Raw genomic sequence first — 27,892 nt, 5'->3', positions numbered from 1 at the left:
ACTTTTGTTATATCCCCCACTCAATGCGTAATTCTCGAATTGACACTCCATTATGGTTGTGCCAAAAAGTCAATACCATTAAAATTACAATTCAATTTACTTTTTATCACATGATTTCTATTGTGAAAAGCAAACTATACTCCCACGCTAACAAATCAAATCGTTCACATCCTTCAAAGAAACTATTAGTAACAAGACAATGCGAAAATAAAAATCTAATTTCTTTTGATGGTTTTTATTAGACTCTTGTACGAAATAATCTAACCACCCATTCAAACCCAAAAATACGCAAAAGAAAAAACATCACATGACATCTCTGGACCATGAGATGGGATTCGGTAATTGTTTAGTTTTTTTGTTTTTTGTTCTTTATTCCAAACCCCTCTAACAATAGAAAAACGAATAATAGTTTAGTACTCGCATGATTCAACATGATGGAACATATTGGAATAGAGATTTAGAATGGAATCACAATTAGAGCGTTAGGCGATAAAGATGCCAAATATAGACGGTAAATAAATATTTAATACCGAAAATACTTTTAAAACTTTTTCAAGTTTTCCAGCGTAGAACTTACTGAATCGAGTAGTTCTGTCTGAAGTAGTTCTCTAATGAACTACTGAAATCGTTTCCATTGTGTTTGTAGTTCACTGTCAGCATGTGTGCATTTCAATATTAAGTATATGTTTTTATGTGTGTTCACAAAAAAGGACAACAAAATATCTTTTTCAATCTGTAACATGAGTAATTTCAATTTTTCAATTTAATTTCCTTTTTCTTGGTTTTTCTTCTCCTGTTTCCTTGATTTCACATTATTCTTCTACTTTTAATTGTTCTCCCGTCTCACAGTGGGATCGATCGGAAAAACAGTGGCAATAAATCGTAATCTTCTAAACTACTGTAACAAATTGCAAAATGTTGTATGAACGAATCGTAGAGGAGCACATAGACTTAAAGAAAAATGGAATATGTGACCACATCATTTTGCAATCGAACCAGTAGTTTGGAAAATTCAGATTTTAGACCTCTTTATTGCCATCAACCCCACTGTACGTCTGTGGTTTAAATGTTTGCATGTGTAATGTTGTGTGTATATATTTTTATTCCATCTTTAATAGTTGCTGTTGTTGTTGTCGATTTCTTATGACTTCCTTTATTTCCCTTTTACACTTAATAGTTCGTCGTTTCACTTTTTGCATTCATTCTACTACATGTCCTGTATGTGTCATATGATTTATATGAACATTTTCTTTTTTGTATATTTCTTCTGTGTTGCCTGAAAAATCTGTCTGACCATATTTTCCTTCTCACCCCTCACTCCTTCTTATTCTTTTCCGCTTGCTATTTATTAAGTTTTTTTTTTGCTTTCCAGTTACAAAATATTTATATAGATAGATAATAATGATGATGATGTTGATGAAATCATCACCATTATTGTAAAATAAATTGGAAGTTGATGTCACTGTTAACAATGACATTTTACTTAATAAATGATTTCTTGTACACTATTTTTTACGACTTTTTCTCTGTGTCGTCGTCAAGTTGAGTTGAGAGTGTGCGGCTGGCTGTGTCGTAAACAACAAAAAAAAAAACTTTGTTTGTTGCCTAATTAATTGTCAGTGGTGAGTTTTTTCGATTGGTGTTAATTGTTAATTAACACAAATTGTAGGAGAATGAATGAAATAAATAAGATCTCTAATTAAAATCAACTTAATTGGCCAATATGCACATGTGGTTTAAATTTAAGGAGCCTAAAAATAGGCTTTGAATTTTATTTCACACTCAGAATTAACTGTACTATGCTAAGTTTTGACGAAATTTTTCGTCCTGGTCTTGGTACCTTAATTAGAGCCACAAAAATCAAAAAAAAAATTTTAGGATTTTTTTAAAGTTTTTTGGGAATTATGGGATTCTCAATAGCTAATTTTTGTTTTTCTTTTCACTTTTTCGTTTTATTCCGAAATGTCTTCATAACTGCAAAATTTCATTAAAAAGGATTCATAAACAAGCTTATTGTTTTCCTGAGAATGTTTTGAAAAAAACCTTTTCATCAAAATTTTCAGTTTTCAACAAAGAACAATTTCAATCTTTGTCTTAAAGGTTATATAAGATTCGGCACAGCCAAATCTTATAGAAAAGTTATCGATAACTTTCGATATATGTACAAAACTAATCGACAACTTTATATTTCTATAGAAAATTTATCGATAACTTTCTGTTTATATAGAAAAGTTATCAATAACTATCTATTTCTATCGAAAAGTTATCGATAACTTTCTATTTCTATCGAAAAGTTATCGATAACTTTCTATTTCTATCGAAAAGTTATCGATAACTTTCTATTTCTATAGAAAAGTTATCGATAACATTCAATTTCTATAGAAAAGTTATCGCTAGCTTTATATTTCTATAGAAAAGTTATCGATAGCTTTATATTTCTATAGAAAAGTTATCGATAGCTTTATATTTCTACAGAAATGTTATCGATAAATTTCTATTTCTATGGAAAAGTTATCGATAACTTTCTATTTATATAGAAAAGTTATCGATAACTTTCTATTTATATAGAAAAGTTATCTATAACTTTCTATTTATATAGAAAAGTTATCGATAACTTTCCATTTCTATAGAAAAGTTATCGATAACTTTATATTTCTATAGAAAACTTATCGATAGCTTTATATTTCTATAGAAAAGTTGTCGATAATTTCATTTTTGTATAGAAAAATTATCGATAACTTTATATTTCTATAAAAAACTTATCGTTTACTTTATATTTCTATAGAAAGGTTATCGATAACATTCAATTTCTATAGAAAAGTTATCGATAGCTTTATATTTCTATAGAAAAATTATCGATTACTTTCTATTTCTATGGAAAAGTTATCGATAACTTTCTATTTATATAGAAAAGTTATCTTTAACTTTCTATTTATATAGAAAAGTTATCGATAACTTTCTATTTCTATAGAAAAGTTATCGATAACTTTCTATTTCTATAGAAAAGTTATCGATAACTTTCTATTTCTATAGAAAAGTTGTCGATAACTTTCTATTTCTATAGAAAAGTTGTCGATAATTTCCTTTTTATATAGAAAAATTATCGAAAACTTTATATTTCTATAAAAAAGTTATCGATTACTTTATATTTCTATAGAAAGGTTATCGATAACATTCAATTTCTATAGAAAAGTTATCGATTACTTTCTATTTCTATAGAAAAGTTATCGATAACTTTCTATTTCTATAGAAAAGTTATCGATAACTTCATATTTCTATAGAAAAGTTATCGATAACTTCATATTTCTATAGAAAAGTTATCGATAACTTTCTATTTCTATAGAAAAGTTATCGATAACTTTCTATTTCTATAGAAAAGTTATCGATAACTTTCTATTTCTATAGAAAAGTTATCGATAACTTCATATTTCTATAGAAAAGTTATCGATAACTTTCTATTTCTATAGAAAAGTTGTCGATAATTTCCTTTTTATATAGAAAAATTATCGAAAACTTTATATTTCTATAAAAAACTTATCGATTACTTTATATTTCTACAGAAAGGTTATCGATAACATTCAATTTCTATAGAAAAGTTATCAATAACTATCTATTTCTAAAGTTATCGATAAATTTCTATTTCTATAGAAAAGTTATCGTTAACTCTCTGTTTCTTTAGAAAAGTTATCGATAACTTTCAATTTCTATAGAAAAGTTATCGATTACTTTCTATTTCTATAGAACAGTTGTCGATAATTTTCTTTTTGTATAGAAAAGTTATCGATAACTTTATATTTTAATAGAATAGTTGTAAAGTTATATTTATGTAGAAAAGTTATCGATAACTTCCTATTTCTATAGAAAAGTCATCGATAACTTTCTATTTCTATAGAAAAGTCTTTGATAAATTTCAATTTCTAAATAAATGTTATTGATAATTTTAATTTTCAAATGAAAATTTTTTCTATAATTTTCAGTTTCTACAGAAACCTGCAGTTTCCAAAGAAGAGTTATCGATAACATGATTTTCTATAAAGAAGTTATCGATTACTTTGAATTTTTATAGAAAAGTTTTCGATAACTTTTATTTAATTTCAAAATTTATCGATAGATATAACTTTCTTTTGAAAAGTTATCGATATGTTTGATATTCTTAAAAATAGGGCTTATTATCGCATATTCTGTGAAATTTGTTTCGCTTATTTTTAATTGTAGAAAAATCTTTCCCAACATTACTTAAACACTTTAAATTTTTTTTATTGCATTTACAATTTTGTAAAATTTAGCTATTTTTATACTTTGTACCTCTAATTAGTTAGTTTTTATCTTATTATTAAAATTATTATTAAAGTAGTTTTTATTTACTAACACCAAAAAGTATGCTTAAACAAGTCTTTTAAATAGCAATTTAGCTCACAATTTTCTTACTCTCTGTAGAACATACATACGTATTAATTCTGTAAAAAGAAACTCTTTACTCTATTCTCTATAATATATTTGTATTCTAACTATATGCTCTGTATTCTTTTTATTGTAAAAAAATTCACACATAAAAACACTTCAAATAAAACAAAAAAAACGCTTTCATAATATGCTCCTCACCAACCACTACTCTTGATCTTATTCCCACTTTCTCACTCTCTCTCTCGATCTACCTCTCTCTCACCTAATACTTATTAGACTGTAGCCTGCATTAGTTCAACTCTCACTACAGCATATCCTTTAACACCCTCATCTCTCTCACCACCTTTGCCACAATATCAACAACACACCGCCAAACGCTCTCTCTCACCCGTAAGATCATATCATCCCAAAATACCACCCTATTCCTGTACCCGCCTCTCGACACGCCTAACACCCACTATCTATACACAAGCACCACAGCAGCAACCCACCACCAAATCCCTACCGAACAATCTCAATTCACCCACATCACAAAGTCCAACGTGTACCACAACCACTACAGCAGCCTGTTGTAAAAGTAGAATTTGTTCAGCTCACGTAGGCAGTGCTCCCAGCAGCAGCAGTAATCTACAATTGCAAACCACTCATCATCATTATCATACCAATAAATTTCAGAGTGAGGCTTTTAGTGCAGACACTGTCGCAGTATCTACTACGACAACGACATCGACCGTATCCGGGTCTCAGCACACTTTGAAAGCTTTACCTTTGCCTTCCGTTAATGACAATAATGCCGCCGCCTCTACCAGTACGCTCTCATTTCCTCTGGGCGAGTTTGGTTCTATATCTTCTACTACTATATCATCGGCTTCCAGTTTGCAACCGCCTGGGGGTGGTGGCTGTATAACGCCTACCAGTTACAAAAAGAAATCCTCATTTATGCAACGTAAAAAGCCAATACTCACACGCAGTGAGGTGAGTGTCTCTCTCTATTTCTTTCTAACTCTCTCATTTTTCTTATTTTTTTAATTTTCTTCTAAGCAAAGAACAAGTTTTTTTGTTCCTTTTAAATATTGTAAAGTAGTGTTTTCATTACCTTAGAAATATTTTCATCTTGGCTTATTACTTTTTAATTTTAGTTTTCTTTAATCTTCTAAAATTCCCCCCTATAGTTTCTTGCTTATTTTTCTCCTTGTTAACCTCAAAATCAAGCGAGAAAAAATTCATTAACTTAAATACTTTTCTTGTGCTTATTTGTAAGTTGCAGCAAAGGTTTTGTGTTAATTTATTTCTCATTTATGCTGTAAAGTATGCACTTTTATTATTTCACAATTACGCCTTTAAGTATGCAACTGTTATTTTAACAATTTTGCACGTTTTATGTTGTTTTTTGTTGCGGTTTCTTGTCTGTGTGTGAGTGTGCATATTTTTTATGTTATTTTTTGTAGTTTCTTACATTATTATTAGTTAGTTATTAAGATGGTTAATAATTACTTATGTATGTATATTTTTTTTAATTAGACTTAATAAGAACGCAACAGGGGAAATGCATAATGGGGAAATTTCGAAAATAACTGGAAATAAATCTGTAATTTTTAATTTAATATTCCGATTTAATTGAAAACTTAAACTCTCCTGTAAAAGACCTAACTCAGTTGTCAAAATTCTAACTGTTGAAAATGTATTCGTAAAAAAACTATGTGAAAAGAAAAACAACATTCGTATGTACGATTTTTTGAGTAATACACATAGATCGGAAGCACTCCTATCAAAGACCTAACTCAATTGTCAAAATCCTAATAGCAATTTTATTAAAATCGGACTATCCATTTAGCAATTACAGAGAAAATACACATAGATCGGAAACTCTCCTGACAAAAACCTAACTCAGTTGTCAAAACCCTAACTGCTGAGAATGTATTAGTAATAACAACTATGTGAAAAGAAAAACAACATTCGTATGTACGATTTTTTGAGTAATACACATAGATCGGAAGCACTCCTATCAAAGACCTAACTCAATTGTCAAAATCCTAATTGCAATTTTATTAAAATCGGACTATCCGTTTAGCAATTACAGAGAAAACACACATAGATCGGAAACTCTCCTTACAAATACCTAACTCACTTGTTAAAACGATAACTGCTGAGAATGTATTAGTAAAAAAACTATCTGAAAAAAAAACAATATTCGTATGTACGATTTTTTGAGTAAAACACATAGTTTGGAAGCACTCCTGTCAAAGACCTAACTCAGTTGTCAAAAACCTAACTGCAATTTTATTATAATCGGACTATCTGTTTGGCAGTTACAGAGAAAACACACATAGATTGGAAACTGTCTTATCAAAGACCTAACTCAATTGACAAAAACCTAACTGCTGAGAATGTATTAGTAAAAAAGAACTATGTAAAAAGAAAAACAACATTCGTATTTACGATTTTTTGAGTAATACACATAAATCTAAAACCTTTCTGTCAAAGACCTAACTCAGTTGTCAAAAACCTAACTGCAATTTTATTTAAATCGAACTATGCGTTTGGCAGTTACAGAGAAAATACACATAGATCGGAAACAGTCTTATCAAAGACCTAACTCAGTTGTCAAAAACCTAACTGCAGAGAATTTTTCCGCTGGAAATTATTAAAAATGCATTATTTTTAAGGATTTATTAATTTTTATTACATTTTCTTAAGTAACTTTAAAAATTTATTGATATTTCCTTTAAAATTTGGCCACAGTTTCAATGACAACATTGTGTCACTCTTTCTCTCTGTCTATGGCTTTTGCAAATTTGTTTTGTGTCAATTTCTTTTAACATGCATCAGTTTTGTTGACATTACAAAAGTACATAAAAAAACAAATTCTAAAAATTTATAGTTTTAGTTCAACTTTTTTTTTAAGACTCAAAGGACACACTATCATTTTTTACTACTTCTACACTTCATACAAATTCCCAGACATGTGTTTTTTTGTATAGTTTTGATAGTTCTGGATAGTAGTTCGCATATACACAGACATTCGCATTATGAAATCAGTAGAAAATCTTAATACACTTGACTGCACTTGTTGGCTTTATGGCGAACAAGTGCTTAATGTGCTTAAAGCTATAAAAACAGATGTTCTAGCTGAGCAAACGAAGGAAAAACAAAAAATAGTAAAAGAAACTGTAGTAGCTGCTAAGGCTGAAAGTGAAAAGGATGTATGTCAGTTGTAAAGGAAACGCATTATCTCTAACATACACCAACACTCACTCATACACAAAAATACTCATGCATGCATCAACATGAACAAATAGCTGAGTATAACATGCCCTTAAAGCAAACACTTGAACTTATTTGCATTAGAAAACATGAAGATGAATAATAATTTTCGACTTAAGCTGTTTGTCTGTCATATGCATAGGTATAAAACATATTAAGAAAATGTTAGCCTACTTTTAGGTGGGTAATAATTTTAATATTTTTAGTTTTTTTTTACTGCTAACTCTGAACCTCCCAAATCTTTCAACTAAATTGTAACACATTGTTATACAAAATATATAAAAACGAACTGCCACAATTTTCTTACATTTTCTTGCTTAATCGACTTTTGTAAAGAAATAAAACTAAAACTAAACATGCCACATCATGTTCTGGTTTTGTTTACAATGTTTGCAACAGCATAGTTTACATTTTACATCTACATACCTATGTAAGAGTAAAAGAAACAAGTTTATTTTTTCTAAAAGGATTTCATTGTGATACTTAATACGATTAAAAGCATCTTGTAGTTTTAGAAAGACTGTTTTTTGGCAAACAGTTTTTGGAGAAAAAAAATCCAGCAAATTTCATTTTAAATTGATCAAAGACAAGGCTACAAAAAGTGCAATGAATATGTTGAGATTTTTGTTAAACAGAAGTGGATAGCTAGAGAAAGGTCAAGATTTTTTTTGTAATTTTAATAAGTAGCTTGAAAAATAAGCACAAAATGAAAATTCTTACAAAAATAAACTAAATTAAACAGATGTAAGTTTTAATTAAAGGAAATATTACGATAAATTTAACAAAAAAAACATATTAAAAGTTGTTTGCCATTTATTTAAATTGCAGAAAAGAAAAAGTTTACATATTTTATATCATTGGCAAGGAAATTTTGTCTACTTTTCAGAAATTCTGAAATTAGTTTCAATTTCGGAATATAGTTTAAGTAAACTGTTAGAAAAAAGAAATTTTATTTTTTTAAATTTTTTTTACAAACGTCTTTTAGAATTTTTTTTATACATTAAAAATATAAAATTATTTTTCTATATTTTAAAAGTAGACACAATTTCCTTTCCAATGATATAAAACATTTGAAACTTTTCTTTCCCACAAGACAAGCAAAAGTACGCAAACTTAGGTTCATGCAATTTTTGGGGCAATTTTGCCATTCTGACTTGTGGGAATAAAAAATAGTCATATTTTAGATCAAAAGAAGAGAAATTTTGTATATTTTTTTTAAAAATGTATTACTGTGTTTAAAATTAGGAGTAAAGTTTTGATAAAAATGTTAAAATGTGAACTCTTTTTTATAATTTTCAACAAAAGTATTTCTTAAATTATTTAAGTATTAAAATTATGAATTGTTTTTTACATTTTTGAAAAGTAGACACAATTTGCTTTCCATTGATATATAATATGTATAACATATCTTTTCCACAAAACAAATAAATAAACACAAACTTAGCACCTTGCGCAAAAATTCCACTTGTAATTTCTCATTTATACTAAACAGTCATTTGACGAAAAATCTGCTATTTTTCAAAAAGTCATAAAGTTTGCGTGCTCTTCTTTCTTATTTAAGTGAAGAAATATTAGACATATTTTATATCAAAATAAAGATAATTATTTCTACTTTTTAAATATCTATAAATAATTTTAAAATTTAAAGTAAAAATGCAAAAAAATTAAAAATAAAATAATATTTTTTTTCTTGAATTTTTATTTTTTTTTAATGTTTATAATTTTTTACTAAATTGAATTAATAAACTTCTTATTACAGTTTTAAAAAGAAGTCTGAATTTGCTTTCCAATAATGTAACATTTTGTTGTAAAATTACACTTTCTTGTATTTTTTTTATAACACAGAAAAACGTATAATTTTCTTCATTTAGTAAAGTTTGAGTCAATTTATTTTAATGGTATCAATGAAAAACTAATCATATGTTATATTAAAAGAAATGAAATTATGTCTATTTTTGAGGAATGTATAAATAAGTTTATATTTTGCAGAATGGTTTAAGTAAAATGTTAAAAAAAATTAAAATTTTATTATTTTTTTCTTTTTTTTAATTTTTTACAAAAGTCTTTCCTAAGTTATTTGTATATCAAAATTAAGAAATTGTTTTTACATTTTTGAAAAGTAGTTACAATTTCCTTTGCAATGATATAAAATATGTATAACTTATCTTTCCCACAAAACAAACAAATGGACACAAACTTAGCACCTTGCTCCAAAATTGCACTTGTAATTTTTCATTTATACAAAACAGTCATTTGACGAAAAATCTGCTATTTTTCAAAAAGTTTGCGTGCTCTTATTTCTTATTTAAGTGAAAAAATATTAGACATATTTTATATCAAAATAAAGATAATTGTGTCTACTTTTTAAATATCTATAAATAATTTTAAAATTTAAAGTAAAAATGCAAAAAAATTAAAAATAAAATAATATTTTTTTTCTTGAATTTTTTTTTTTTAAATGTTTATAATTTTTTACTAAATTGAATTAATAAACTTATTTTTACAGTTTTAAAAAGAAGTCTGAATTTGCTTTCCAATAATGTAACATTTTGTTGTAAAATTACACGTTCTTGTATTTTTTTCATACCACAGAAAAACGTATAGTTTATTTCCATTTACTAAAGTTTAAGTCAATTTTTTTAAATTGTGACAATTGAAAAAATAGTCATGTGTTATATTAAAAGAAATGAAATTATGTCTATTTTTGAGCAAGGTATAACTAAGTTTATAATTTAAATAATGGCTTAAGTAAAATGTTAAAAAAATTTAAATTTTATTATTTTTTTTAATTTTTTACAAAAGTCTTTCTTAAATTATTTATATATTAAAATTATGAAATTGTTTTCACATTTTTAAAAAGTATTTGCAATTTCCTTTCCAATGATATAAAATATGTTTAGCTTTTCTTACCTGAAAAACATTAAAAAATTTACGCAAACTTAATGCCATTCAGTAAAATTGCAAAAAAGTAAAACTTTTCTTCCAAATGCAATGTTTGTATCCATTTATTTGACATGTGAGGAAAGAAAATATAAACATATTTTATATCATTGGAAAGGTAATTGTGTCTTCATTCCAAAATTGTATAAATAATTTTAATATTTGGATATCTACAAAATTTATAAAGAAGTTATGAAAAAATTAAAAAAAAAAAAAATTAACATTACACTTAAACCTCTCTTAAAATATTTTCATATTAACTAAATGTATTAAAACAATTTTTATATAAATTATAAAGCAATGCGTATAGAACTCTTAAATACCTTTTTTTCGCTAAAAAAAAAAAGTTTATGTGGAGGTTTTCAACTTTAAATTGAAGCAAGTGACTCCACAAATTCGAGTATTTTCACAAAAAATGTTCTCAGGTTTTTGGTTTTTAACGGATTGAAAACATTTTAATAACAAATTTGATCTAAACATATCTATCCTAAACAAATTCTTTACAAATTCTAAAAATCTAGAGAAATTTTTTAAACATTTTTCAAAACAAAATTTCGGATTTGTTTCAAAAATAGTTTTAAATATTGTAATATCTTTCCTGAGAACAGTTTAATAGAGGAAGAGTTTTTTGTTGCCATTTTTTCATTGTTTTTTTAATTAAAAATTTTTTCAAATTTAAACAATTTATTTCTTTACTTATAAACCTTTTAAACTTATTCACCATGTGAATCCCTGTAGCAAGCTGTTCCCACTTTTAAAATTAGTTTAGACAACAATGGAAACAACAAAATATTGTATATAAAACCAAAAATATATAAAAAAAGAAGGTCAAGGATACAAATTGTTTATACAGTTTTTTTTTTCATTTATAAAATGAAAATAAACCACTTGAGATATTTATTTCATTAAAATGAACTCAGCATTAAGTAGACAAGCAATAGGAGGAGTGGAATGATAAAGCTAGAAACTGCTAATGCTGGTTTTCTTTAAAAGAGAAAAGCAAAAAAAAGAAACTGAAAATCAAGTGTATGTCATTAACCACCTTCTGTGTGACAAGTGTTCTGTTTTAGAACAATGTTGAACATCATATACAATACAAGGGTCCACTGCAAAGTATGATAAAAAAAAAAAAAATAAAAAAAAATCCTCCATCTTTTTACACTTGCTAAGTAATCTTATCAGTCATTATTTTTATACTTCAATTTCACTGAATGTGTTTTCTAGAACATAAAAAAATATAATAAAAAAATAAGAGAAAAAGCAGCAGTTGTAACAGCGAAATAACTGTCTACAACTCATAAAATTAATGCCAAGAAAATTGAGTTAAAGTACTCGTACATCAACATTCATTCATTTATTCATGTACCACTCCTCATTCATTCATTTGATTTTATTTCATTTTATTTTAGCTGGGATTTTATATCAATTTAGTGGAGTGTCTAAACAGTTATTATCTTAAGTTTTATTTATAAACTTTTTATAAAAACAAAAAACGCTTAAATTGTAACAGCATTGGCATTATTGTTTTTATAGCTCAAAACTTGCTGTTTGTTTACATTTGTTTTACAAGCCACAGCGTTGTTTATTTAGTATCAAAATTCATACTTTTTGTTGCAACTAAAAGCCCTTTTACACGATTACATTTTACGACACACAAATCAAAACAAATGGTGATTTTTAAGAATGTTTTTAAATAATATCAATATTTAACGTTGTATGAAACTAAAGCCACTTTACACGATCACATTTTATGACTCACTTTTGGCTCAGTATCATATCATGTGAGGGTCAACAAGTTTCATACAACGTTAAATATTGAAATCATAAAATTCAACATTTATTTTGAAAGAAAATTAGAAAGTGAAAAATGGCCACAATATTTCGTCCTTTGACCTTTGCGCTCATTTATTTTTAATTTGAGAAAAAAACAAGTAAGACAGCTATATTCGGCTGTGCCGAATCTTATATACCCTTCACCAAATTTTAAATATTTTTAGATAAACAAAAATTAATTTTTTTCGAATTTTTTTTAAATTTAAAATTTTTTTTTAAATTTTAAATTTTTTTTTTGTTTTTTTTTAAATTTGTTTTTAGTATTTAGCAAAAAAAAACTTTTGGTGAAAAAAAATGGGGTTAAAAAATATTTTTCCGATTTCAACCCATTGTAGGTCCAACTTACTATGGTCTTATATACGTCATTGCAAAGGTCTTTGAAATATCTATCATTAGATATCCATATTGTCTATATTAATGACTTAGTAATCCAGATATAGGACAAACATCGAGGTTGTCCTGGTTTTTTTCCTCATATCTCAGCCATTTGTGGACCGATTTTGCTGATTTTAAATAGCAAACTTCACGAAAGCATGTCTGACAGAATTATTGAAGATTTGGATCCCGAAGATATCTGGGGTCTTCAGAAAATTGATTTCAACAGACAGACGGACATGGCTTAATCGACTCCGCTATCTATAAGGAACCAGAATATATATACTTTATAGGGTCGGAAATGAAAAATGTAGAAATTACAAACGGAATGAAAAACTTATATATACCCTTCTCACGAAGGTGAAGGGTATAATAATTTGCATATTATATATTAAAATAAAGATAATTGTATCTACTTTTCAAGAATGTATAAATAAATTTAACATTTTAAATTAAATTTGAGTAAAATGCTTGAAATACATTAATTTACAAGTTTTGGCGATTTTTAACCAAAGTATTTTATCTATTTTTTTTTAATTCGTTTAATTCGATGTATGTACTAAAACTATTTATTTAATTTATAAAAGTAAACTCAATTTCCTTTATTTTAAAGTAAATTTATTAATCTTTCATTTCACACCTGACAAATAAATAATAACTAAACAAAAGCAAACTTCAAAATGAAAAAATTAATATCATTTTCGTTATGACGTTAGGTTTGTGTCCATTTATTTATTTTATGAGTAGAAATAGTTAATCATATTTTATATGAAAATAAAGCTAATTGTGTCTACTTTTCAAAAATATATAAAAAGTTTAACTTTTATAAAAAGTTTTAAGCAAAATATTAAAAAAAAAAATTTATAATTTTTGGCGATTTTTTACCGAAGTCTTTTATTTATTGTTTTACTTCGTTTAATTCGATGCATGTAATAAAACTATTTATACATTTTATTAAAGTAAACACAATTTCATTTCATTTGATGTAACCTTTCCTTTCACAACTGTCAAATAAATAATAAATAAACAAGCGCAAACTTCAAAATGAAGAAATATATGGCATTTTTGAAATTGTTTAACAAAAGTCTTTAATAATTGTTTTAAATTGATTAAAATATTAAAACTTTTTGTACTGTTTATAAAACTAAACACTAAATCCTTTCCAATGATATATAATTGGTGTATTTTTCTTTTAGCTACATGTCAAATAAATTTATGTAAACGTCAAAGTAAATTCAGGCCATTTTTTCATTATGCCTTTAGATTTATAATCATTTATTTCTTTCTTTAGAAAGAAAATTTGGATATATTATATATCAAAATAAAGATAATTATGTTTACTTTTCGAAAATGTAAAAATAAGTTTAAAATTTAAAATTAAGTTTAAGTAAAATGTGTAAAAAACTAAATTTTACTTTTTTTAAAATTGTTTAACAAAAATCTTTAATAATGGTTTTAAATTGATTAAACTATTAAAACGTTATATATGTTTTATAAAAGTAAACACAATTTCCTTTCTAATGATATATAATTTGTGTAACTTTTCTTTGCTATATGTTTAATAAATCCACGTAAACCTCAAAGTACTAAATTCAGGCCAATTTTCAGCATAATGTAAGGTTTGTGTCCATTTAATTGTTTTATAAGAAACTAATTTTAAATACATTTTATATTGAAATAAAGGTAATTGTGTCTACTTTTCAAAAATATATAAAATAAGTTTAAAATTTAAAATTAAATTGAAGTAAAATTTGCAAAAAAAAAAATTTTTAAATGTTTGAAATGGTTTATCAAAAGTCTTGAATAATTGTTTTAAATTGATTAAAATATTCAAATTTTTTATACATTTTATAAAAGTAAACACAATTTCCTTTCCAATGATATATAATTTGTGTATTTCTGTTAGCAATATGTCAAATAAATCCGCTTAAACGTCAAAGTACGAAATTCAGGCCATTTTTCATCATGGCTTTAGATTTGTATACATTTATTTATTTTATGAGAAAGAAACGTTAGACATATTATATCAAAATAAAGGTAATTGTGTCTACTTTTCAAAAATGTTTAAAGATGTTTAATATTTAGAATTAAGTTTAAGAAAAATTTTAAATAAAAAAATTATTTGAAATTTTTACGAATTTTTTTTTAATTCTTTTATATTTTTTTTACATATTTAAAAGAATTGCATTACTTATATTTTCATTTATTTATGTATGAAAACTAGACACGATTTTCTTTCCTATGATATAAAATATATCACCTTTTTTATTGTCACTTGTAAAATAAATGGACACAAACTTAATAACCTTAATTTTTAGTATGAAAAAAACTTTAAAAAGTGACAAAATTAAAATGTTTTTTATATTAAAAGAAAGAAAATTGTATGTACTTTTCAAAAATAAATAAATATGTTTAAAAAAATACAAAATTTTAATATATTTACAAGTTTTGAAACCGTTTTATTACTAAAAGTAGTCAATTTTAACACCTGTATTTAAACATGTTTATTATTATATTTTTGTGGAAAAACCTGAAAAACTGAGCTCCTTCTCTATTATTTTTATACCTTTCACATTCGTGAGAAGGGTATATATAAGTTTATCATTCCGTTTGTAATTTCTACATTTTTCATTTCCGACCCTATAAAGTATATATATTCTGGATCCTTATAGATAGCGGAGTCGATTAAGCCATGTCTGTCTGTCTGGCCTTCTGTCTGTCTGTTGAAATCAATTTTCTGAAGACCCCAGATATCTTCGGGATCCAAATCTTCAATAATTCTGTCAGACATGCTTTCGAGAAGTTTGCTGTTTAAAATCAGCAAAATCGGTTGACAAATGGCTGAGATATGAGGAAAAAATCAGGACAACCTCGATTTTTCACCTATTTTTGACCTATATCTGGATTACTAAGTCATTAATATAGACAATATGGATATTTAATGATAGATATTTCAAAGACCTTTGCAATGACGTATATAAAACCAGTAAGTTGGACCTACAATTGGTCAAAATCGGAAAAAATATTTTTTAACCCGATTTTTTTTTCAACAAAAGTTTATAAGTATAATTTGGCGAAGGGTATATAAGATTCGGCACAGCCGAATATAGCTCTCTTACTTGTTTATAAACACTTATGTATATCAAAAGGTTTTATTTTTTATAATTTTTAAAATTTAATTCTTTTTTAAATTTTTGCTTTCCAAAAACTTTTGAAACCAGCCACCTTTAAAACTTAAAAGAATGTGATGCTATAGAATTGTTCTAAGCATTTTGACGTTTTATTTTTATTATTTACTGACTATTCTTGCTTACGTTTTATTTAAAGGTGTAAAACTGTAACTAATGGTGGACAAAAAACAAGCAGGGGAAGGTAGCCCAAACAATAAAACCGAAAATTTTTCAAAATTAAAACAAATTAAAAAATCTAGCAATGAAAAATACAGGTTTTAATATTAAAACATAAAATTTTGAGATTTTTTTTTTAACATTGCCTAACAGGCATACCTTCCCCTAAAAACAAACAAAAATAATCTTTTAAAAAATAAGCTTGGTCATGACTTCAATCTATAAAAATCATTGCACTTACATTCAACAACCACTACCCACCCTTACATGACTTTAGTCTTAAACTAAAGATGCTGCATTTGATAACTGCCAAGATGTCCTTAAAATTCCCTTTTCATTACAAACCATCTCTACAGCCAACATTCTTTGCCCTTATATGTAAGTAGTTCGTTCGTTCGTAAGTATTGAGAGAATGTTGATGAGTAATCGTGATTTTTCAAAGAAAAATTTGAATTAAAATGCACATAAAAACATAGTAAAACGTAATGGAAAATTAAAACGGGATAAAGGACATTAAATGAAAATAAAATCCTAGAAACGAGTGGTGGTGGTTGGTAGGGAAGCTGGTGTAATGGTCTAATTGACCTGCTTATTGCACAGTTTAAGTGCAGTTTTTAGGGGAATTCTTACCAATGCTTTTAAGACAAAATGGTGGTCATTAGAAAAGCAAAATTGGCAAAAATTAAAGGGAACATTATTAATAAAATTTTAATGGTGGCAAACTAAGCTAAAAATTTGTAATAAAAGTATTAAGATTTTTTACAACATATTTGTGTTATAAAGAAATGTCTTAAATAAATTTTAATTTATTTAAGACAATTTAGTTTTAAACTTTTGTTTTATTTATTATTTTTATATAAACTTTATTTATTTTATTAAATGGTTTAAGTCTCTGCTAAGTCATGTAGTTTATATGATTTAATGCATTTTTTTAATTCATATTATTAATTTAAAATATATTATTTTCTTTTAATTTATAGGTATCTAGTTCGGAGTACTTTTCGGTTAGTTTTTGCACTGAATCGGGCTGTCAAGATGAGGAGTTCTTCCCTGCCACCAAAGGTGTCACCTTAGCGTAAGTATTTTGAACGATTTTTTTTAAACAAATTTGTTATTTATAAGCTTTTCTAACAGAATATCTTGACATTTAATAAGTTATACAAAGTTATCTTATTAAAATGTTGCACTTTTTAACAAAAATAAACAAAATTTATTTTTTATTTTTTTTTTTTAAATTTTATTTTTTTTAATATTAAGAGAAAAAAACTTTTGGTGAAAAAAACGGTTTAAAAAAATTTTATTTTAATTTTTAATTAAAAATTTTTTTGTTTTAGTTTAAATTTTTTTTTTTTTTTTTTAATTTTTTTTAATATTTAGCGAAAAAAACTTTTGGTGAAAAAAAAATCCGGTTAAAAAATATTTTTTTCCGATTTTGACCAATTGTAGGTCCAATTGACCAATTGTAGGTTTTATATAAGTCATTGCAAAGGTCTTTGAAATATCTATCATTAGATATCCATATTGTCTATATTAATGACTTAGTAATCCAGATGTAGGTCAAAAATCGAGGTTGTCCTGGTTTTTTTCCTCATTTCTCAGCCATTTGTGGACCGATTTTACTTATTTTAAATAGCAAACTTCTCGAAAGCATGTCTGACAGAATTATTGAAGATTTCGATCCCGAAGATATCTAGGGTCCTCAGAAAATTGATTTCAACAGACAGACAGTCACAGACAGACACGGCTTAATCGACTCCACTATCTATAAGGATCCAATATATATACTTTATAGGATCGGAAATGAAAAATGTAGAAATTACAAACGGAATAACAAACTTATATATATATACATACCTTTCTCACGAAGTTGAAGGGTATAAAAATAGCTGTTTTTTTATACAGTTTTTTCTTAATTTTTTATACCATGATTCCTACAAATCAAACTAAGTTTCTTTATTTTCATACTATGTTTCGAAGGTGTTAAAATAAAATTTTGCACTTTATAACAGCAAGAGGAACTGCTGTTTATTGTATAAATTCGCCCTTAATAAAAAGCAACAATTAAGTCAAACAATGTTATCCTATCAAATTGTTGCAAACAACTGTTATTTATTCATTCGCCATTTTATATAAATATTTTAACTTAAAGACGGCATTTATTTCATAATTTTTACCGTGTTTCCAATGAGTCTTAAATAACAATAATTTTGGAATATGAAATTAACCAAAAAAATGATTTAATTTCAACATTTTTAAGAAAAACATGTTAATTCTTCTTCCTGTTTAAAGTGATTAATTCAATGTTGCATTTTCTTTAGAAATTAAACAAATAATTTAATTAAGGGGAAAAAGGGCAACATTTTTTAGTTGTTTTTTGCATTTTAATGTATTTTTAAAAAACTGATACTGGAAATTGTTTTTTTTAAGCTAATCATATTAAGTTTTTTGCCTTTTTAAAGTAACATATTCACAATGTTGAAATTATTAAAATAATTTAATTAAGGGGTAAAAAGGGCAACATTTTTTAGTTGTTTTTTTTATTTTAATGTATTTTTAAAAAACTGATACTGAAAATTGTTTTTTAAAGCTAAACATATTAAGATTTTCCCCTTTTTCAAGTAACATATTCACAATATTACATTTTCTTTAGAAATTAACAAAACAATTAAATTTGAGGACAATTTTTCAGTTTTAATCCTTTTTAATGTTTTAGAATCACACTGTTGACTTTACTTCAGTAATCAACAAAAACATTTAATTTAGGGGCAAAAAGGGCAACTTTTTTTTAGTAGTTATATGCATTTTAATTTAGTTTTAAGAAACTGATAAGTTTGTGTTTTTAAAAGCAAACATTTTAAGTTTTTCCCATTATTAAAGTGTTATAGTCACACTCTTAACTTTACTTCAGAAATTAACAAAACAATTAAATTTAAGTGCAAAAAGGCAAAATTTTTTAGTTGTTATTTACATTTTTTTTTATTAATTTTTATGAAACTCATACTGGAAATTGTTTTTTAAAGAAAAACATGTCTTTTTTAACCCTTTTTAAAGAGACTTATTCACAATCTTGACTTTACTTCCGAAATTAACAAAATAATTAAATTAAAGGGCAAAAAGGGCTACATTTTTATACCCTTCACCATGAGTGGCAAGGTTTTATATACAAAAATTTGTCATTCCGTTTGTAATTTTCACATTTTATAAGCAAAAAGCCGCGGCTATCTCATTTTTTCCAAAAGAGAAATATGGTAATTTTCTTTCTTTCCATTTTAGGGCAACTTATTCACAATATTGCCTTATCTTCAAAAATTAATGCAAATACTTTAATTAAAAAGCAAAAAAGTTAAACCTATTTCATTTAACAAAACTAATTTTACATAAATTAGTTTTTAATATTAATATTAAATGTAAATTATAAATTTATTTATTAAATAATTTCTATTTTTCTCTTTTGTTATATAGAAATGCTTTAAGCCAGTCTTTAAGAAGACGTAATTTAAGTTTTACCCAATTAACAATCACCGATAGTAATGACAATAATCAAACACCGGCATTTTTGGAAGCAGGTAAGTTTCAATAACTAATATTTCTGTTTTCTCTATATAAATAAAACATTTTAAAACAATATTTATTTTGTCATTTATTCAGGAACTTCCCCCCTACACACCTCACTGGATGAAAATACCGAAGTGGAAAATTTGGCCGGCCATCATTTGATCATAATGGACAAGGATAGCTCACGCAAAACGCTACAAAAGGCCGCCTCTTTTGGCTCACGCAATCGACCACCCCGCCTCTTATCATCAGCCTCCACCGATGAATCCTCAGAGGTGAATTTAACGGGCAAACAATTGAAACAACGATGGTCTGGTCTATTCGGTGTGAAAAATCCCCAACAAAGTCAGCTGTGCGAATTGCTAAATAGCTATTCGAAAAATGGTGTACCACAAAAAACTCCTGCCATCTTAGGTTTTGATCATCCCGAGCTTGAGAATGCCATAAACTATTTAGATAATAGACATAAGACATGGATGGATATAGTGGAGAGTGGTAGCATGAATGATAGTGAGATGAGAATACAGACTGCCATATGGGAACTGGTGACCACAGAGGTGGACTATATACATTGTTTGCAAACGGTAACGGATGTAAGTTGTTTGAGGGGAATTTTCACAAAACAAAGAAACTTTAATTTTAATTTTGTATTTATAGCTTTTTCTGGCCTGTTTGGAAGCGGTGCAGGAGGAGGGTTTGCTGAAAGAAGTCGATCAACATCGTTTGTTTGCCAATATCCGCGATATATGTGAGGCTAATCTAAAGTTTTGGACCTTTTATTTGTATCCCATGGTGGCGCACAGCATTAACACTAGAGAACCCTTGAGGGTGGCCTTTTTCCAGCAGGGCTTTATAGCGTTTGCGAATATTTTTGCTCCCTACAAAAAGTACTGTGCTGAGCAGAGTACTTGTCAGTTTTATTGCAAAGAATTGAATAGAACAAATTCTTTGTTTACCTCCTATTTGGCGTGGTGTGAGGCCCAGAAAATGTGCAATCGTTTACGTTTGGCCGATATCCTGGTGAGACCCATGCAGCGTTTGACAAAGTACAGTTTATTACTGGCGGCTATAAAGAAACATATGACCGATGTGGAGGAAATAGAAGCGATTGAGACCATGGTAACATAAAAATAATCATTAAAAACAAACAGAAAAAGCTATTTTAAATTCCAATATTGTTTATAATTTCAGCTACATACCACCGAAAATTTTGTTTTTAGCGTTAATAATCATTTAACCACTAGACAAGAAAATGAGCGTTTAAAGGGTGTTATGGCCCGCATAGAATCCTATGATGTGGTGGTAAGTTTAGGAGGTTTTTCTTAAAGCATTTTCTCCCCAACTAATTATCAATTTTTGTAATTTCTTTGGCAGGACACCAACAATGAACATTTGGAGAAGATGATTAAACAATATAGTCAAATGTTCGATTTGTGTGGTCCCATGAAAGGCTGTGCCTCTCAACATGTCCGCCATCTGTTCATGGAGGGCGATCACAAATACAAAGACAATCTCGGCAAAGTCGAAGTGCATTGTTTTCTCCTAACCGACATGCTATTGGTGTGCAAATCGATAGCGAAAAAGGGTTTGGGTACCCTTAAAGTGATACGACAGCCCTATCTAACCGATAGGCTGATAGTACAACATTCCAATAATATATTAAGTTGTGTTTATCTAAATGAATTCCAAGTGGCAATAAGTGCATTTACTCTACAGTGTACAGAGGCTAAAAACTGGTATGAGGCTTTGAAAAGAGCCAAAATGATTTATACCCGTTTAAAGCAAAGTTCTCTGGTGAATCCCTGGGACTCTATGCGTTTTGTGGGCAGTACGGCGGATTCGTTGGGCGTTAAGAAATCACCCATGAATTCTTCAATATGCTCGCATGTGACCAGTGCTAATAATAGTCATAGTGGTTCGGTGGAATGGAATGATTCACGCAATATTTCGGTGGATTTTGATAAAACCAATTCATTGTCCAGTGATGAGGGTTGCACGTTTTTGGGTAAGTTTAATTTATTAATTCCCCTTAAACTATATTAATATAATTATAATAAATTTTATTTAACTGTAGGAGCCCATGGTTTTCCTTTGAAAGGCAAACCCTTGACCACCATTAGTCCACAAAAACTAAAAGTTAATACCACCTCCTCCTCCAATATGCTAACGGTGCAACCTCTTAATCATTTGGGTCAAAGTTTACCAAACCTCAATCTGCATCACAGTCATACGTAAGTTTTATTATCATTAATTTTGATTTCCCTGATTTTTCTTTTTTTTATATAACGGCTAATTTAAATTTAGAAAATTTTTGTAGTTTGTGCTAAAAAAAATCAACTATTTTTCTTTCTCTCTAACCTAACTCTAAACTTAACAAAAAAAACAAAAATTTTTTGGCATCACCATTTTCAAATTCATTTCATCAGGTTGTCATCAGCATTATTAGCATCATCATTGTTAAACTGAAACCTTATATAAACCCATATTTCTTAGACAAAATACGTACCAACCAACAATTATAATGTTAAACAAACAAACGTATTACTTTTATTATTATTTTAACCTGGAATTTTTTTTTCTTTCTTTTTTTTTATTTACATATTTCTTTATGTTTTGGATTTCATTTATAAACACATTACTATATTTTTTTGGTTGCCACTGTATGTGCGTATGTGTGTGTAAAATTATATGTGTTGTTGTGTGTGTTAACTACCATTGGGACCATTATTTAGTAATCTTTACCATACTTATAGTAATAATACATTATTGGTACCGGGCACCGCCAATAGTGCACATTCCGGTACTTTATTGCTATCACCTAGTCATCGTGGCATTTCATATCCACCACCAAGTCCAACAAGGTAAGTTTGTTTTTAAACAAAAAAACTAACTAACTAACTAAAATCAAACAAGTATAAATTTAAAGGTTAAATATTTGAAACTATAAAATGAACCTATTTGGTACTTTTTGGAAACGAACCAAAATCTTATATTCAAAATCATAATTACACCAAATTTTTAGAAATGAAAATGTTTGAATAAGGTACTTTTTTTCAAAAAAACAAGCAAGAGAGCTATATTCGGCTGTTCCGAATCTTATATACCCTTCACCAAATTATATTTCAAAATACAAATTTTAAATATTTTTAGGTAAACAAAATTTTTTTTTTCCAAAGTTGTTTTTTTCATTATTTGGAAATTTTTTTTTTTTTGGTGAAAAAAAAATTCGGGTTAAAAAATATTTTTTCCGATTTTGACCCATTGTAGGTCCAACTTACTATGGTCTTATATACATCGTTGCAAAGGTCTTTGAAATATCTATCAATAGATATCCATATTGTCTATATTAATCACCCCTATCGGCAATAACATGTGAAATTTTGTTCCCATGAAATATCCATTTCCCTCGAATTGAAAATTGCTATCGTGATATTCCCATGAACTTTTCATTACAATAGTTAATTTTGTTCGTAACAGCTGTTTATTGTTTACAAAATTCCATCTAAAAATTTCACAACAAGTGGAATTTTTCATGTGAACAAAGTTGATGAACGAAAAAAGGATGAAATATTGATTCGCGGTAGGGGTGAATGACTTAGTAATCCAGATATAGGTCAAAAATAGGTAAAAATCGAGGTTGTCCTGGTTTTTTCCTCATATCTCAGACATTTGTGGACCGATTTTGCTGATTTTAAATAGGAAACTTCTCGAAAGCATGCCTGACAGAATTATTGAAGATTTGGATCCCGAAGATATCTGGGGTCTTCAGAAAATTGATTTCAACAGACAGACCGACGGACAGATGGACATGTCTCTGCTATCTATAAGGATCCAGATTATACATACTTATATACTTTATAGGGTCGGAAAATTATATTGTGGAAATTACAAACAGAATGATAAACTTATATATACCCTTCTTACGAAGGTGAAGGGTATAAATACAAAGATGACTGCCAGCATTTAGAAAAGTATTTGGGACAAATGTAGTTATTGCATCAAATCAAAAAGTTAAAAGGATGATTTTAGTCAATTTTTCAACAGTAAATCATATTAGCATCATACATTAATCTGCCGTTTGTTACTTCTTTATTACTACCAAAAGTTGCTTTTGGGTGTATGACTTAAAAATGCGGGATTTACAATAGATGGCGTATCTTTTGAACGCGGTTTTTGTTTTTAATAACTTATCAGGGCTGTCACAGAATTCCATTCCGGTCGAAAGTAGAATTAATTCCGTATTTCGCTTCTTTGGAAAAAGGGAAACGAAAATTTCCTTCTGTATGAAACCACTTTCAGTGGATTTGATAAAATTATTAATCAATTTCTGTACCAAAAACTTCACTTTTTTTTAATATAAAAAAAGCTGTTAAATTAAAATCAGAAACACAGAATTATAAAATAATTTTTCACCGAATCTGAAGAACCTAAAACGAAATCGATCGGAATTGAAACCATTCCGAACAAAATGTGTGACAGGCCTGTATATGTCACTTTGAAGGGTAATTATCTGTTATTTATTCTCACTTAGTTATTGAACATTACAGTATAAACAACAAACTTTTTTGTTTCAAAAATGTGAAATTTTGTCCCACCAAAGCGTCATATACGGGAAGTTTTGCTTTACTTCCTTAATTAGAAAAAAAAAGTACCGCTGAAGTACACCGATTGCTCATCGAAGCTTGCGGTGAAGTTGTTTCATCGGTTTCCACCAGCCAAAAAAGTTTGATGACCTAAAATTGGAGGCATTGCTCCATGAAAATTGTTGTCAAACTCAACAAAAGCTTGCAAAATCATTGGGAGCTAATCAGCAATTTCAAAACGTTTGCAAGTAGCAGGTCTCATCCAAAAGCAGGGAAATTGGGTAGCTGGTACGAATTAAAGCCGAGAGACCTTGAAAGACGATTTTGTATGTCTGAAATGCTGCTTGAATGCTATTAAAGAAAATCATTTTTGCACCGAATCATTACCTGCGTTGAAAAATGGATCCCTTACCAAAGCCAAATATCCATGGCGATAGGGCAATGCTCTGTATTTGGTGGGAGCAAAAGCGGCCTATATATCAAAGGGAACCTCACAGGGAACCTGTACCAAATGCAACTGATTCGTTTGAAGCGATCAAAAAACATCCAAAATATGAGGCTAGACATTAAACCATAATATTCCATCATGACAACACTCGGCTACATGTTGAAATACCTTTTAAAAATCATTTAGAAAGAAGTGTTTGTGAAGTTTTGTCTCATCCAGTTGGATGTAGTTTTCATACGATTAAGGATTTACAAAAATTTTAATTCTATTAATTCCTAAATCGTTAACAAAATATTTGTAACCAACCTAAACTCCTTAAAAATATTTTAATTTAAATTAAATATCTTAAAAACAAAACTCGTTTAAATTTAAATTTGTATGCAATTCTATAATTCTATCAATTCCTATGTTCATGGATCATATATTCTACTATTTCCTGTTTTATTATTTGGAAATTTGGACTTTTTAGTATAATTAATTTAAATAATATGAACACTTTTAATCAAATCTAAACAATTAATCATGTTTCTTTATAAATTCTATTTAGGGTTCCCTTACGAAGAGGCATGGCATTTTCAAATTCCATTAAAAATCCACCACTGCTAAAGACACGCAATATTACCTCACAAAACAGTATAAATTGGCATCAGATACCAGCCACGCCCACACCCACAAGTCCACAGTCTCAACAACAAGCAGCGGCCATAAAATCGTCAACATCAAGCGCATTAGCAACAGTAGCAGTGGCGGCCACAAATCCACCAGTTAATACAATAACGGAACAACAAGAGCAAGAACAACAACAAACACAGCAATTAACAGAAGCAGCAGCAGCAGTAGCAACAACAACCACAACAGATTGTACTGGCCTACAATTGACCAATAATGTTATATTTAGCACCCAACTATCAAATTCCACAGAAACGGATGTTTGATTTTTTATAAGAAAAAAACCAACAACAATTACCAGAATTGTTATAAATTAGTAAAAAAAAAAAAAACTAATATTTTACCAAAAACTGTTTTTTGAAAATCTAAACAATTATTGTATTAAAAATTTGATAAGTATTGAAAACTAAACTACTTTTTTGCAAAAAGTAGTAGTGAGAACACACATTTGAAAATTTAAAAAAAAAATATTGTTTAAAAAAAGACATATTTTAAAAAAAAGAAAATAACTTTGTTATCTACTTAAAACTAGAAAAAACAAATTAAAATATAGACCATTTTAAACCACAAAACAATAATATAAAGAGACCATAGTTTAACTAAACTAGACAACAATAGTAAAGTTTTGTTTTTTTAAAAATAAATTGTTTATAAATAAAATACATACATACTAACAAAAATATTAAAACTTTTTAAGGAAAAAAAACTGCTATTATTATTTTCTTTTACTTAACACTATTAACTTTGTAAATTTTTTTTGTTAAATACATTTTCTCTTAAGTAAAATTTAATTATAAAAGTTTAAAACAAAACCTCCATTTTTTAAAAAAAAAAATAAAAGAATTAACAGTATTTGTGTTGTAAATAATCTAATTAAATAAAAAGTAAACTATATTATATAAAATCCAGCAAGTTATTTAAGTTAAAATAAATAAATATTATATCAAAAATAAAATTTTGAATAAATCAAAAAAAAAAAAATAAAATCATAAAAAATTTAAATTTTGTAAATTTTTTTTTGTAACATTACAAAACTAATGTGAAAATTTTCAAACAAAATGACATTAAATAGGGAAATATTTATAAACTAAAAAATAAATAAGAAAAAAAATTATGTATATTGGAATTTACTAATGAAAAACTGCAGTGATTTTGAAAATTAAAGAAAAACTTTTTGAAACAAAAAAAAATATTAGATAAAAAGAACCCCAATTGTTAGTAAAAATGTTGTCTATAAAGATTCTTAATTGTTAATTAAACATTTGTTTAACAAATTCAAGATTCTTAAGGTAAGGTCACACATGGCAAATATTTGCTCAAAAAGCGTAACCACTTTATTTTGCACCAATTTGTTTGACGTGTTTACTCTTACAAGTGTTTTGTGAGATCCAACAGCATCAAATAAAATAAAACTAAATTGTTTGTTTTGAATCAACTTAGATTGATATTTAAATACGTTTATGAAATAAATAAAAGAATTAAAATGTATTTTATTTAGTAGTTACGTCTTTTTCGTCAAATATTTGTCATGTGCGACCCTACCTTTAGTAAAAAATATTTAAAAAATTACTTCAGTCCTAGGTAAGAACATACTAAAACCGTTTTCAAAGATTTTGAAACAAACACCCTCAAAATGTTGAGTTATTTTGAAAACTGTTTTAGGTTACATCGTAGTAATCTATTACCTCTAACTCACACATTTTTAGACCGATTTCAAAATTTTAAACAATTATGGAGAGGCAAAGAATTAAGCTTTCATAGTTATATTCCAGAAATTATCTAAGTTTTTTTTAAAATTTTTCGTCATTTTTCAAATTCAACAATACATAGTTATTTTAATTTTTTTCTTTGAAAACCTATTTTTTTTGCACAGTGTTTTAAAGACAATTTTGCATAGAAAAAAACGAGACAAATGCTATTAGACTTTTAAAAACTGTACAAATATTTCTTGGGCAGGAAAATATTAAAAGAGGAGTTAATGAAAAGTTAAATAACTTTTACAATTTTCATGCGATTTGAAAAATTAAAACCATGTTTTGTTAAGAACTAAATTTTCTTTATACATTGTTAAAAATATTTATAAGCTTTCATATCGAAATAAGCAATGAAAAGCTACTAAAATCAAAAAAGTTGATAAATTTTTTGCTTAGCTTTTTAAATGAAAAGCTACTAAAATCAAAAAAGTTGATACATTTTTTTTAGATATTCAGGCCAGTCACATTTTGTTCGGAATGGTTTCAATTCCGTAGTTTTTATTCCGATCGTTTTCGTTTTAGGTTCTTCAGATTCCGTGTAATTTATTAATTCCAAAAATATTTAATAATTCTATATTTCTGATTTAAATTTGAAAGCGTTTTTTATATTAAAACAAAAGGGAAGCTTTTGGTACAGAAATTGATTAAAAATTTTATAAAAACAAATAATTACAAAGAAATATCAATTCCACTTTGAAAACTGAAAGTGGTTTCATTATG

General features: G+C 27.2%; 2 protein-coding genes across 4 annotated transcripts in view; both read left to right on the top strand.

Moving 5' to 3' along the window:
* The window catches only part of LOC135955905 (rhoGEF domain-containing protein gxcJ-like), a 269,772-nt gene extending 243,804 nt beyond the window's left edge, over positions 1–25,968 (top strand). The window contains exons 4-12 of one of the 3 annotated variants that reach the window (XM_065506316.1): positions 17,144–17,238; positions 19,626–19,729; positions 19,812–20,311; positions 20,376–20,837; positions 20,910–21,020; positions 21,093–21,723; positions 21,793–21,949; positions 22,472–22,579; positions 25,297–25,968. In XM_065506316.1, coding sequence (XP_065362388.1) covers positions 17,144–17,238; positions 19,626–19,729; positions 19,812–20,311; positions 20,376–20,837; positions 20,910–21,020; positions 21,093–21,723; positions 21,793–21,949; positions 22,472–22,579; positions 25,297–25,684 — 2,556 coding nt within the window. In that variant the 3' untranslated portion in view covers positions 25,685–25,968. Of the gene's footprint in view, positions 1–17,143; positions 17,239–19,625; positions 19,730–19,811; positions 20,312–20,375; positions 20,838–20,909; positions 21,021–21,092; positions 21,724–21,792; positions 21,950–22,450; positions 22,580–25,296 lie in introns of all 3 variants that reach the window. The other 2 variants (XM_065506315.1, XM_065506317.1) reach the window with 2 other exon arrangements.
* LOC135953820 (uncharacterized) lies at positions 324–14,027 on the top strand. The gene is made up of 3 exons (XM_065503832.1): positions 324–338; positions 4,681–5,379; positions 14,013–14,027. The coding sequence occupies exons 1-3, from the start codon at positions 324–326 to the stop codon at positions 14,025–14,027; spliced, it is 729 nt and encodes a 242-aa protein (XP_065359904.1).
* Positions 25,969–27,892: the final 1,924 nt, after the last annotated feature.

Source organism: Calliphora vicina, chromosome 3, assembly GCF_958450345.1.
Source record: "Calliphora vicina chromosome 3, idCalVici1.1, whole genome shotgun sequence".
NCBI classification, from domain to species: Eukaryota; Metazoa; Arthropoda; class Insecta; order Diptera; family Calliphoridae; genus Calliphora; species Calliphora vicina.
Note: the sequence above shows the minus strand (reverse complement) of the source record. Positions and strands in the feature narration are given on the sequence as shown.